This window comes from Plasmodium yoelii (genome assembly GCF_900002385.2).
Source record: "Plasmodium yoelii strain 17X genome assembly, chromosome: 6".
In the NCBI taxonomy this organism is placed as follows: domain Eukaryota; phylum Apicomplexa; class Aconoidasida; order Haemosporida; family Plasmodiidae; genus Plasmodium; species Plasmodium yoelii.
The window spans coordinates 309,854-323,991 of NC_036178.2; the positions used below are offsets into that span (position 1 = coordinate 309,854).

The 14,138-nt window shown below is 20.4% G+C and overlaps 5 protein-coding genes across 5 annotated transcripts; 3 read left to right on the forward strand and 2 right to left on the reverse strand.

Annotated features, from left to right (window-relative positions):
- Positions 1 to 2,765: 2,765 nt before the first annotated feature.
- On the forward strand, positions 2,766 to 4,361 carry PY17X_0605300 (ubiquitin-conjugating enzyme E2, putative; the record flags this gene model as incomplete). Its single annotated transcript, XM_022955336.1, has 5 exons — positions 2,766 to 2,789; positions 3,381 to 3,484; positions 3,737 to 3,806; positions 3,917 to 4,064; positions 4,264 to 4,361. The coding sequence occupies 5 exons, from the start codon at positions 2,766 to 2,768 to the stop codon at positions 4,359 to 4,361; spliced, it is 444 nt and encodes a 147-aa protein (XP_022813130.1).
- A 1,363-nt stretch (positions 4,362 to 5,724) lies between these two features.
- On the forward strand, positions 5,725 to 7,033 carry PY17X_0605400 (conserved Plasmodium protein, unknown function; the record flags this gene model as incomplete). Its single annotated transcript, XM_022955337.1, has 7 exons — positions 5,725 to 5,833; positions 5,981 to 6,077; positions 6,203 to 6,260; positions 6,397 to 6,461; positions 6,598 to 6,670; positions 6,841 to 6,904; positions 7,017 to 7,033. The coding sequence occupies 7 exons, from the start codon at positions 5,725 to 5,727 to the stop codon at positions 7,031 to 7,033; spliced, it is 483 nt and encodes a 160-aa protein (XP_022813131.1).
- A 256-nt stretch (positions 7,034 to 7,289) lies between these two features.
- PY17X_0605500 (uncharacterized protein) lies at positions 7,290 to 10,097 on the reverse strand (the record flags this gene model as incomplete). The annotated part of the gene is made up of 1 exon (XM_723041.1): positions 7,290 to 10,097. The coding sequence occupies one exon, from the start codon at positions 10,095 to 10,097 to the stop codon at positions 7,290 to 7,292; it is 2,808 nt and encodes a 935-aa protein (XP_728134.1).
- A 900-nt stretch (positions 10,098 to 10,997) lies between these two features.
- On the forward strand, positions 10,998 to 12,557 carry PY17X_0605600 (conserved Plasmodium protein, unknown function; the record flags this gene model as incomplete). The annotated part of the gene is made up of 1 exon (XM_022955338.1): positions 10,998 to 12,557. The coding sequence occupies one exon, from the start codon at positions 10,998 to 11,000 to the stop codon at positions 12,555 to 12,557; it is 1,560 nt and encodes a 519-aa protein (XP_022813132.1).
- A 463-nt stretch (positions 12,558 to 13,020) lies between these two features.
- Positions 13,021 to 13,506, reverse strand: PY17X_0605700 (eukaryotic translation initiation factor 5A, putative; the record flags this gene model as incomplete). The annotated part of the gene is made up of 1 exon (XM_723043.1): positions 13,021 to 13,506. The coding sequence occupies one exon, from the start codon at positions 13,504 to 13,506 to the stop codon at positions 13,021 to 13,023; it is 486 nt and encodes a 161-aa protein (XP_728136.1).
- Positions 13,507 to 14,138: the final 632 nt, after the last annotated feature.

Consider the following 14,138-nt stretch of genomic DNA (forward strand, 5'->3'; position numbering starts at 1 on the left):
TATTTTTTAATTATAAATATTTTTTTTATACCAAATTATATATTTATTTTTAGTATATTATATATATCATGAATAATATGCACATATAACAAATATACATACATACTACATATATAATATTGTGTGACTAAACTTGACTCTAATTATATAAGTAAGGAAATTAGCACATTAAGCAAAATAATTCCATTGAATTTTATAAATAGTGATGAATTAACATTTGTGTAAAAAAAAACTATCACATAATTGGTTTTATAGTTTATATTTGGCTTACTATTTAATATATGGTGTTGGAATTATTTTGCATATAAAATTATACATAGTGCTTAAAATATGTCAGTATGCAAAATAAAAAAAATATTCTTATTTATTTCATGAAAATAATATATATTTACATATAAATATTATTATTATATTTTTACGATTTTTTACCAAAGAATATATTATATTTTTACAAATAGAAATCCTAATAATATAGTTTCTCACCACTTTCATATATATACAATCCCAACTAGCCAACATTATAAAACCTTATAATAAAAATAGTTACACTTAACCTGTATATTAGTTAGATTTAACATATTCTATAAATAGCTATATTTCATATTTTCCATACATTATATATTCTACTATTTTTTATTATATACACACGCACCTTTTTCTCGTATTTCACTCCTAGTATATTATAGCAATTGAATAAAATAACCAAGTTAGCAAATTCTTTTATTACACTAAATAAAGAAGGCTCAAATATATTCACACAATAAAAATAAACAAAAAATTAATAATATATTTATACATTAATAGATCTTACCCTCTATAAATTACATATTCATGTTGTGTGCATATCAGAATCTTTATAACTTTTAGGGTATTACATATTCTTTTAATAATATGATACCATTTTGATATTAATAAATAGTTTTTTTTTTTTCTTTTTTTTTTTTCTTTTATTTATTACAATAGCTGTGATGTGGGTAAAGAAATGTTTTATTTTTTATAAGTAACGATTCCATTCTTTGTAATATGGATAGGGTAATATATTCTACTGTTTTTTCTTAACTGTTCATCACGCTGTATATTATATATACATATAAAGCCATGGTAAAATTGCAAATTATTATAGAATATTTATTAGCTTAATACTAACCAATTCAAAGAAATAAATGACAACTTTGTTTTAAGAAAATTAGTAGACAAATTAACAAAAATAACATAGCACATTTACCTACTTTCTATTAAGATTATGGACAAAAATAAGACACTTTAAGATATATATTTTTTTTCGAGCTGTATTTATTTTATTTTTGTTCAGAATAAAATTTTATAAATATTATCAAATAATAAAAAAAAAAATAAATAAATAATTTTATGTTTAATAATTATTCCATGTTCATGTAAGTATATAAATATATGACTTGTTAATGTTAGATTTTATGCATTAAAGTATAATATTGTAACGTGATCACAAATAGCTAGTTAGCATAATATCCATTACTATGGTATTATTTTGCATTTTCGTATAATTCGATATAGCTATTATATCATAATTTTTTAACATCAAAATTTCACTGCTTTTCATTTATGTTCATTTCTTTTCCGTTCCTTTCTTATATTGTTTTAAGTACTTGATTTTCATGCCCTTTTTTATTATACCTAAACATTTATTCGTGTGTTGCACATATGACCCAATTATAATATACCTTTATATTTTGGTAATATATTTATATATATTTTTTTTTCTTTCATTACATAATACATACATACATACACATATTTCCTTAATAATTTATCTTTGATAATATATCACTGTTTTATTGTTTTAAGAAATAAATAGTTAAAAGGCTTTTAATAAAGCAATAGCTAATTTTTTGTCATGAAATTAAAATATTATTATATTTCTTACACATAATTTTATTCTTATTATAATATTTTTTTTTTTTTTTTTTTTATTATACTTTTTTTAATAATAATATTTTTTAACTTAATAAAAATGTGTACAGTGATCATGCTATATTATTTTAATATATAATATGCTGGATTTATATTTTTTATATATACATAATACATACAGTACTTATTTGAAACAATCATATATAATTACCATTCATCGCACTCTTTATAAAAATATATATTCATTTCATTTACGCACCCATTATATATAATATATAATAATAATATATATAATAATAATAATATATATATAATAATATATATATAATAATAATATATATATAAATAATAATATATAAATCTAATATTTGAATATTCTAATATTACTGATTATAAATAATTACATATAAAATATAAAAATTGATAAATATATTTAAGTACTTTTCATTATGTACTAAAAAAAATAATCATGTTAAATTTCTGAATTTTTTTTTTTCTATATAATGTGTGTTTTAAAAAATTGGAATAATTTCTTGGTATAATTTTTATTTAATAAAAATACGTATTTACAAATATTTTTTTTAAGTTATGACAAATGCATCATTTTCGTAATACATGTGATAATAATTTGAAGTATATATACATACATTTTTTTTTCTTCATTTAAAGGAAAAAAAAAAAAAAAAAAAATAATAATAATTTATAATTAAAAATAAAGTTATCAAGAAAGAAAAAAAAAAAACAAATAGCATTTTTTAATTGCTTTTTAAGAAATACCTTTATTTACGCTTTATATAATTTTATTTTTATTTATATATATAATTAAAGAAAATAATTAAACAAATAAATTAATAATAAAATAATATAGAAGCAATATGGCTTTAAAAAGAATAACAAAGGTAATCAAATAATTAAATACAATATTATATATTATATATATATATTTAAAACCCTTTAATTTTACTCTTTTTTATTCATTCGCTATGTATTACTAATCACCTTAATCATGCTTCGTTTTATCTATTTTACATGACCATTAATCCAATATTAATGCTATTATCAATAGTACTTATTTTATTATTACTGTACTAGCAATGCTATATTACTGTACTAGCAATGCTATATTAGTACACTAGCAATGCTATATTAGTACACTAGCAATGCTATATTGGTATACTAGCAATGCTATATTAGTATACTAGCTTATGCATATGCATATATATATATTTTTTTTTTCTATACCCTCATTTATTATTCATACAAAAATACAGCATATCTTTGTGCGAATTTGATTGCGTATTTTTATACATATCTATATGCATATAGTAATAAGCTAAAGTGGGAGTTATAAAAAAGAAAGATAATATAATGGTTTTTGTCCAATATTATAACTCCCATATTTATATTAAAAGTATTATTACTTTTCATATTTTATTTTATTTAATTTTTTCATATATAACATAATTTATATTATTTTTTATTATTATTAGGAATTGCAAGACTTAAATAAAGACCCTCCTACAAATTGCTCAGCCGGCCCTATTGGGGATGATCTTTTTTTTTGGCAAGCAACGATAATGGGCCCAGGGGATAGGTTAGAAAATAAAACATATGCCTATTTATGCATAATTATTTTGTTTTTTCAGAATATAAAATTATTCTTTCCCACTCATTTTTCCATTCATTTTTCCACTTATTTTTCCACTTATTTTTCACTTATTTTTCACTTATTTTTCACTTATTTTTCACTTATTTTTCACTTATTTTTCACTTATTTTTCACTTATTTTTCACTTATTTTTCACTTATTTTCCACTCATTTTCCACTCATTTTCCACTCATTTTAGTCCTTATGAAAACGGGGTTTATTTTCTTAACATTAAGTTTCCACCCGATTATCCTTTCAAACCACCCAAAGTAAGCGTGTGCAAATTTTTCAAATTTTCTATCAACACATGTGTGTGCATATATATTATCACTTTTATTATTATAATTTATTTTTTATTTTATTTTATTTAATTTTTCAGATTATTTTTACAACAAAAATATACCACCCTAACATAAATACAGCAGGAGCAATTTGCCTTGATATATTAAAAGATCAATGGAGCCCTGCACTAACTATATCTAAAGTATTACTTTCGATATCTTCCCTTTTAACTGATCCCAATGCTGGTATTTCAAAAGAACATAAATTATTTTATACATTTCTTTACTACCCAAACATTATGTACATATATTTATTCAAAGACTTACAACCCTCAATAATGAGCACGCACACACACACACACACATACACAATTATCTTTCATATTTTATCCTTAATATTTTATCCTTAATATTTTATCCTTCATATTTTGTCTCTTATTTACAGATGATCCATTAGTTCCTGAAATAGCACATGTTTACAAAACAGATAGAACGAAATATCACCAAACAGCCAAAGCGTGGACGCAAAAATATGCACAATAAATAATTAAATATATAAATTAATTTTTTTTTTTTTTTTTTTTTTTAATTATTGATCTTTTAAAAATACGTAAAAAAAAAAAAAAAAAAAAAAAAAAGAGAACAAAATAATAGAATACGTTTTTAATGCATATATATAAATATAGATAAATATATATATGTGTCAGAAAAGGATATATACAAAAAAAAAAAAAAAAAAAATTTATATTAAAATAGTGAAGTAATTTTTTTTTTCCCCCTTTTTTTTTAGATCACTGTGCTATTACTAATATGTATATATATATAAAAGGTATATATATACATATATGTTTCATTGTAAATAACCTAATTATTATTACACAAATATATTTTTTATATATATATATATAGAAATGTGCTTATATATACCTTAGTTTTTTTTTTCATTTATCCTCTTTCCACATATATATGTATATAGTATATATTATGTATATACAAATAATCGTTTCGCTTGCTTTTTTCGACGTTTTTTTTTTTTTAATATAAATAAATTTGTTAAAATATTTTTGTTCACATATATGTATGTATAATTTTTTTTTTTTTTTTTCAATATATATGCATATGTTTACAAAATAACAGTTATAAAAAATTGGTTATTAATATAAAATTATGTAAGTAATCCATAAGCTTTTTATTATATCAGCAATATATGATATTTTATACTGAAATTAAAAAAAAAGCAAAATAATAAGTTATTGTCTTTTTTTATTAACATATGGTTATATATACTGATAAGATAAAAAATAAAAATGTTCTCTCCCCCCCCATTTCAACACATTTTATCATCCTTCTCTTTACTTTAAAAAAAAAGGGCAAGTTAAATTGCATTAATTTTATTCATTTTGAAAATTTGGATAAGGTCATATAAGACACACAAAATTTTCTAATATTAGGTCATGAAATAAAGTCATTATAAAAATTCGAAAAATGGCATTTAACATGATGTAATATAATACAATTAATTCTTTATTTCTTCACTTTTTATCTCTTCATTTTTTATCTCTTCATTTTTTATCTCTTCACTTTTTATCTCTTCACTTTTTATCTCTTCATTTTTTATCTCTTCATTTTTTATTTCTTCACTTTATTTCTTCACTTTTTATTTGATATAAAGACCACGTCTTTTGTAGTCCCTAAGTATTTACTACGAAATTGAAGGCGTATTATTTAAAAAAAAAAAAAAAAAAAAATAAATAAATAAATAAATAAATATATATATAAAAATAAAATAAAATAAATGAAACAATTGGATTGCCTCTTTTACACCCCCCTTTCTCCACACTTAAGCAAAATAAATTAAACGAACATTTTAATACAATATTTTATTTCCAATCTTATAAGAATTAATATGAATTTAGACAAACTTGAAAAAGAAAGATTAATGCAAAGACGTGAAAAGCATGTCAAGCATATTCTTTCTGATAATATCATAAAAGACATAAAATATAAAGATAATGGTATAAAAAAAAAAAAAAAAAAAAAAAAATTATAAGTTTTAAAACTTTGAATTGAACTTAATTATGTACATATATAGTTACTTACATGGTTGTAACTATATTTATATATTTTTTTTTAAATTGAAATAAACTTCCAAAAATGAACAGACAAATTCTATCAAAGAAAAAGAGATGCTGAATATGATGATTATCTTAATAGACAACATGAAAAACTAAAAATGTGTATTCAAATTGAAAACAGAAGGTAATAAAATATATTAAAAAAAAAAAATAATATTTACTAAAATATGAATATTCCTTTTATAAAATGTATCTCAAAAAAAAACAAAAATTAAATAGTACTATTAATATATATATAATTTGATTTAGAAAAGAAAATCTTGAACGGAATGAAAAACGATGGGAACTAGCTGAAATAAATGAAAGAGTAAAAAAAAAAATTACAATTTTCAAAATTTATATCATAATAATTGACTATATAATCATGACAATTGACTAAGTTAATCATGTCAATTGACTAAGTTAATAATTTTTTTTTTTTTTACTAATTTATATTCTTAAAGAATGAGCGTGAAAAAACGAATAAGCTTCAAAAAATGCCATTTAAAAGTGAAAAAAATAAATCAAAGTAAAAAATAAAAAAAAAGACGAAAAAAAAATAGTTGAATCATTTAGTTAATTATGACCATTAAAAATGGTATATCTCTATTCTCAGAAAAATATATATATCTATACATGTATAAATTTAAAAAAAAAATATTTAGGTGTGGCCACGATATAATAAATCATAACTTTGTAACTAATGAAGAAAAACAAAAACACGAAATAAAAAAAAATGTAATTCACTAAATAATAAAACTTTGAAAACTTTGAAAAGTTTGAAAAATTTGAAAGCTTTGAAAAGTTTGAAAAACTTGAAAACTTTGAAATTTTTTTTTTTTTTTTTTCAAAGATTTATAAAATTTGCTAAAAAAAAATATAAACATGTAACCTCTTTATTTTGATAGGCTATGCTTAGAAGACAAAATTATTTGTCTGAAAAAACGAACTCTTCATACAATCCAATTACAGGTATATTAGTTTTGTTTTTTTTTTTTGTTTTTTTTGTTTTTTTTGTTTTTTTTATCACATTTGATATAAAACATGTCAACATATACTTGAAACTATTTTATACAATTGTTAGGAGAAAAAAGAGTTTAGAAAAGTAGACAAACCTTTGAATCTTTTCAAAATCAAAAATAGTCCTATACATTTTCAAAAATAGTCTTACACATTTTCAAAAATAGTCTTACACATTTTCAAAAATAGTCTTACACATTTTCAAAAATAGTCTTACACATTTTCAAAAATAGTCTTACACATTTTCAAAAATAGTCTTACACATTTTTGATAATTTTGTTATTTTATATTGATTTATTAATAATGTCACAATTATAATATATGATAGGTATATTAGTTAAAATAAAATTATAAAATGAGATGGATAAAGATATGATTCAGTAAATGATGATACATATAAAGGGTCTACTACAATAAATTGTAGATCTGAATTTTCCAAATGTGTATTTAAATTTTGTTCTATTTCATTTATTTTTAATTCATTATAAGTATTATTATAGTATGTATCATTTTTAATTTTATTTTGATTATTATAATTTTTTTTTTTATAAAAATTTCGTTTTATTTTATTTATTTTTTCAAAATTTGAAATATCTTCAATATCATAATTTATTTCATCATCATTATTATTTATGTCTAAATTTATATTTTTTATAGAACAATATTTATCAATTAAATTAATAAAAAAAGAAAATTTTTTGTATAATATTAAATTTGTATATTTTTCTTTATTATTTAATTTTAGAATTTCTTGATAATTTTTTCTTATTTTTTTCCATTTCAAATAATTTAGTATAATTATTAATTTTTCATTTTTATTTAAAAAATTTATACCATATATATATATACCTATATTTGTAAGTATTATTTTTTTAGGTATAACATGTAAAATTTTTTTAATATTAAATTTTTTTATTATTAATGTACTTAATTTATAATAAGTAGAATATTTATATTCTTTTTCTTTTTTCCTCTCTTTATAAACAACTATAACATATTTATTATGTATCGAATGATTTATAAATAATCTAAATATATAATTGTTAATAAAAAATAATTTAATCATTGTATTTTTATTTTTATTATTTTTTATTATTTTAAATATTATTAAATTTAATTCATCTTTTTTTAACACTTTATTTTTTTCTTTACAAAATAGACAAAAGCAGTTCACACTGTCAGCATTGCCAGCATTGTCACCATTCCCACCATTTTCAGAATTTCCACCATTTTCAGCATTGCCAGCATTCCCACCATTTTCAGCATTGTCAGCATTGTATAAATCTTCATCTCCTCTTTTGTTATTTTCATTTTTTTCAAAACTAATAAACATTTCTTCGACATCGCTAGTTTCATTATTATAATCCTCTTCATACCCTAACTCGCTGTTTGTTTTTTCAATATTTTCCTTTTCTTCATTTTTTAACATATTTTCATTTATCAATTTTATAAATGATGATATTATCTCTTTTAATATGAGTCCCTTTTTATTATTTTGTTTTGATATTTCGTTATTTATGTTTCTAAAATTTCTGTATAAAATAAAATTTTTTTCTAGCGATTTTTTTATTTTCTCTTTTTTTCCATTATTATTTTTTATACCTTTTCTACTTCTATTCTCAATGTAACCATTATGGCTACTATCGTCATTATGGTCATTATCATCATTATGGTCACTATTTGTATTAACTTGCACATTTTTAACCATTTCAGAATCTTCTATCCCAAATAACATATTATATACCTCATCATATCTTGCTTCAGTTGATGGGGGAACAATTTTTTCAAGATTCATTTTTTTATTCACATTTATTTCTTCATTGTCTATGTAATAATAGTTATATATATCAAGTGTATTCATGTTTTCACTTTTTTCGCTATTTTCCTCACTTTCCTCTTTTTCTGAATGTTCATAATTATCTGAAAAAAAAGAATCGTCTAAAGTTTTGATACTTTTCTCTGATTCATTTAAAATAGAATCATTTGTTGTTTCATCACTTTCAGTGTAATTATTATCAGATTCATTTCCATCTTTTGTCATATCAACAATACTCAAAAATTTTAATTTTCTTTGAGCTTTTTTTTTTAATTGTTCAAATTTTACTAATCTATACAAACTGTCTGATCTACTTTTTTTACTGTCATAAGTTTCATTTCCAAATATGCTATTTATATTTTTATCGTCTTTTTTTATTAATACACTTGTATCATTTTCTATGTACTTATCTATACTCTCATCATTATTATTATCATCATCATTATTATCATTATCTGTTTTGTTTTTTTCAGAATGGCTCATTACATCATTCCACACTTTATTTTCTATTCCACTTTTTTCCATAATTTTTGTTCCCTTTTTCGTATTTTTATTTTTTTTATTGCCAATCATTTCTTCTTTTTCTTTTTCGTTTTCTTCTTCTTCATGAGACACATAACTCTCTAAAGTATCATCCTCAAAAAGATTATGTTCATATTGTTGTTTTTTATTTCTTTCGTCGTTTGAACTATTACTACTTTTACTTATTTTTGAAATGTTATTTAATTCGGTGCTACTATTCCACCTTTTATTTTTTTCGTTATTTTGACTAGCTATTTTTTTTTTTTTTTTTTTTATGTACTGACTCACTATGCTTTCTGAATCGTCATCACTAAACAAGGAATAATTAAATATCATATCATTTCTGTTTTTTTCACTTTTTTCAGTTGAATAAATCTGACCATTTATGTTATTATTAAAAAGGTTCTTTTCTTTTTTTTCGAATTTGGTCACATCATGATCATAACTACTATCCAATTTATTGCTTAAAATATTGTTTCCCTTTTTAAGCTTTTTTTTTCTTTTCTTTATTTTATTTGTTTTGTCTATATTATCATCACTATTATCTGAATTGCTACTAAACAAACATTTTTTTTTAAGAACATTTTTCCGTTTCTTTATTTTATTCTTTGCATTTTTATCACTGTCACTGAACAGGCTCTTATCGTTGTCATAAGTTTTGCTTACATTTTTGCTTACATTCTTTCTTACGCTTTTTCTTACATTTTTGCTTGCGCTTTTGCTTACATTTTTGCTTACATTTTTGCTTGCGTTTTTTCTTTCATTATGCACACTGCTACTTTCAGAATCACTGTTAAATAAATTCATTTTTTCCTTATTTGATCGTCTTTATAAAATTGTTAACTCACAATAAGTCTTTACCCAACTCTATATAGTTTTATAACATATCCATACTATTCCATTTGTGTGCATATATACATTTATTTATTTTTATAAATATGTATATTTTACAATTTTCACATTCCTTTTTTAAAAAGTTTTATAAAAAAAACTCTTTTTTATTTGCAATATAATCTACAAATTTAATCACTTTTAAAAACATGTTTATATATATATACATGTATACAAAATACACACAAATGTGCTTTCTACAATCCTATAATTTCTACAATATAGTGTTTCAAACTATCTAAAAGCAACAAATTTAAAAGCGTAAAAAAAAAAAAAAAAAAAATGGCTTAATTACATTGCCTTTAAGGCTAAAAAAAATTAAGAGCAATTCGATGAATTTAGTCCCTTGCTATATTAAACATCTTTGTCACTAATTATTAAAAATTAAAGTAATTTCCTATTTATTATGTATATATAAATACATTTATTTATGTGTATAAACACATATATATATTAGCTCATCGTCCTTATCTCTTTTAGGAAACTCAAATAATCAACTAGCTATAAATTATAACTTTTTTACATGGTCATGTGAAATATGCATATAACAATACACAGGTAGCTATTTTTTTTTTTTTATTTAAATTTTCCTGAATAAGCAAGGTAAAAAAAGATAAGAAGAAAAAAGTATAGTAAAAAATGGAATACAAATAAGGATGATAATATAGAAAATTCATCCAACTACACATATTTTTTTTATCCATATTTCATAAATATGTATTAGTCAAACAACTGCGCAAAAATTAGCTGATTGTGAATAAAAAATAAATATAATATATGCACACATATGGTAAATGTTAAATTTCTGTTCTCAATATGATAACAAAATCTGCAAATCCTGAAAAGATTGTCACACCTATAATTAACAAACAGAGCATAGAACCAATAGAAATAAAAAATTTACATGAATTAGAATATGAATTAAATAATAAAATATACACAAATATATATTCCTATAACCAATTATGTAATGGTATATATATTTCTAGAGGAATAAATAGTATTACAGGAAAAAAAAATAGTGGTAAAACCAGTTTATGTTCACATATATGTGTAAATATATATTTTAATGATTTGCTACAATTTTTTCATCTTTTTTATTCAACATATTTTGATTTTGAAATATTTTTACAAAATAAAAATATAGAAAATAAAATTTATTCCAAAACATTGCAAGATTTATATAAAATACGAAATGCATTTAAAAATGAAAACACGTCTTTTGAAGAATTGATTAATCTAATAAATTATTTTTATAACTTGTTTATTGAATTATTTGAAAAAAAATATGATGGTCCAAATAACAATCATAGCAAAGTGTTAAAAGCTAATTACAATCTTTCTAAAGATAGTAATAAGAAGAAATATAATAATAATTTTTCAAAAAAACGAATTATATACATAGATTTGGATAACAGTTTTTATATTGAAAGATATAAAAATATGATATATTCTTCTATTGAAAAACTTAAAAAATTATTGAACACTTATATAGATTTTTGTTCTGAAAAAAAGACATATTTATTTTTATTATTATTTCAAGATTTGAATAATGTTAATAAAAAAAAAAATTTATTTAATTTATTTTTTTCAAATACATATGAAGAATGTAATATTTTTATAAATATGTTTAATATATATTTAAAAAAATATATATATAATATTACATTTTCTGAAGTTTTCCTAAATTTACAGATATTAAAAATTTTTAATTTTCAAGAACTTATTAATATTATACAATATATTTATAAGCATATTCAAAAATATGAACAAAATATATTTAAATATTATAATAAATATGTTCCTTCAAATTTAGCTGGATTAGTAATAGACAATTTAAATTATTTATATAAAAGTAGCTATTGTTATGATAATTTAAATAGTTTTACTAATTCGAATAATAAAAAAAATTACATAAATAGTGAATTTACAAATTTATTAAAAATATTATCAAAATTATCTACAAAACATAAAATAGCTGTTTTAATAACAAAAAATAAAAATAATTTTTTTAAAAAACATGAAGAATATTTTAACACACACTATTCAAAATATTTGTATAATAATATAATTATAAAATTTATTACAAATAAAATATTTTGGAAATACAATTGTCAAATAAATGACAATATATCTAACAAACACCATCATCAAAATGAAAATGAAAATGAAAGTAAAAAAAACAAATTAAATTTGTCTAAATTTACCAATTCATCTTCTAGTGATGAAAGTTTTCAGCAATTAGAAGAAAATTCAGATAAGTTATTTTGTGAAAAAAAGTATAATCAGAGATTTATAAAAATTAAAAAAAGAGGAAAAGTTACCATGTGCTTTTTCGAAATAACCGAGCACGGCATTCAAACGTTAGTCAATTAGTCAATCAGTCAATTAGTCATTCATTCATTTAGCCAATTAATCATTCATTCATTTAGCCAATTAATCATTCATTCATTTAGCCAATTATTCATTTAGTTAATTTGATTCAAAATGTATATACATTCATTTTTCTATATTTCTCAAAATTTGTACTTTTGCGAGTTTACAAAAATATAAAATTGGCATATTTTTTTCTCCTTTTTTTGTTTTTTTTGTTTTTTTTCTCGTTTTTTTCGATTTTTTTTCGATTTTTTTTCGCTTTTTTTCCTTAATTCTCACTTTATGTTTAAATAAAATTCTTAAGTCATTCATGAAACAACATATGTACATATATGCAAACAGACATATAAAATGTATATAAAAATTTACATAAATTTTCGTAACTATATATATGCAAAAAAAATATATACAAATAAATATGGCACATATATGCAACATCACCATATATCATGATAAAAATAGATTATGATGACATTTCTTTAGCAGCAATGATTTTTTCTTGCCCACAAGCCGAAAGAACGCTTACTAATACTGACTTTCCACTATCAAATAAATTACGAATTTGTTTAGCAACATCATCAAAATTACCTTCCGAATCTTTTGGTAAGCTTAAATCATCCTTTGTATCTCCATTATCAAATAATAATGAAACAAAACCATCTTCAGTAATATCAATTAATTGCAATTCTGTTCTTTTAACTACTGGTACATCCATATTGTGTGATGTTGGGCATATATCTTCATATTTTTTTCCAGTAAAAATATCAATACCTACAATATGTGCTTTTGCATGCCCATGTTTCCCAGTTTTAGAAGTGGAATAATCAACAACTTTACATGGATGCTCTTTTAACATAACATGACCATTTTTTTTAATTGCACCTGCTTGTACAGGATAAGTTTGAGATGCTCCTGCATCAATATTATCATAAGTTTCGTGATCTGACATTTTTAAATAATTTTTTTTTTTTTTAAACACAAAGAGAAATTGGTAATAATAATATATACCTATAAATATTTAAATATTTTTTTATTTATATTTTTAACTATTTAAATAAAAGTTATTAATATAATAAATTATATAGAAAAAGTTTCTCTATTTTTTTTTTTCCTATAAAACCTTAAATTTTTTATATATTAAAAAGCGTAATTCAAAATCATGTTTAAATAAATATTAATATTTTTATGCATAATTTTTTACATAAAAGATATTTCTTTTATTTATATATTCCCCTTATTTGTTTTTGCAATTGACCATTTTTTTTTCTGGCTTTTATTTTATTTTTAAAGCAATCCTTATGCATATATTATATATATATATAGCTAAAATAAATTATGTAATATATGCAAAACTAATAAAAAATATTGCATAATACACTATTATATATATTGCGTCAAAAATAATATTCTTTATCCTCTATATATATGCATACAAATTATTAAACTTAAAAATGGTGAGATAATAATAAAAATGATGAGATAATAATAAAAAATATAATAATAAAATAGCGTCCTTTAACATTTATATAGTAAAATAAATACGTTTCAAGCCAATTTTTATCTTTTTATGGGGCTGTTCAC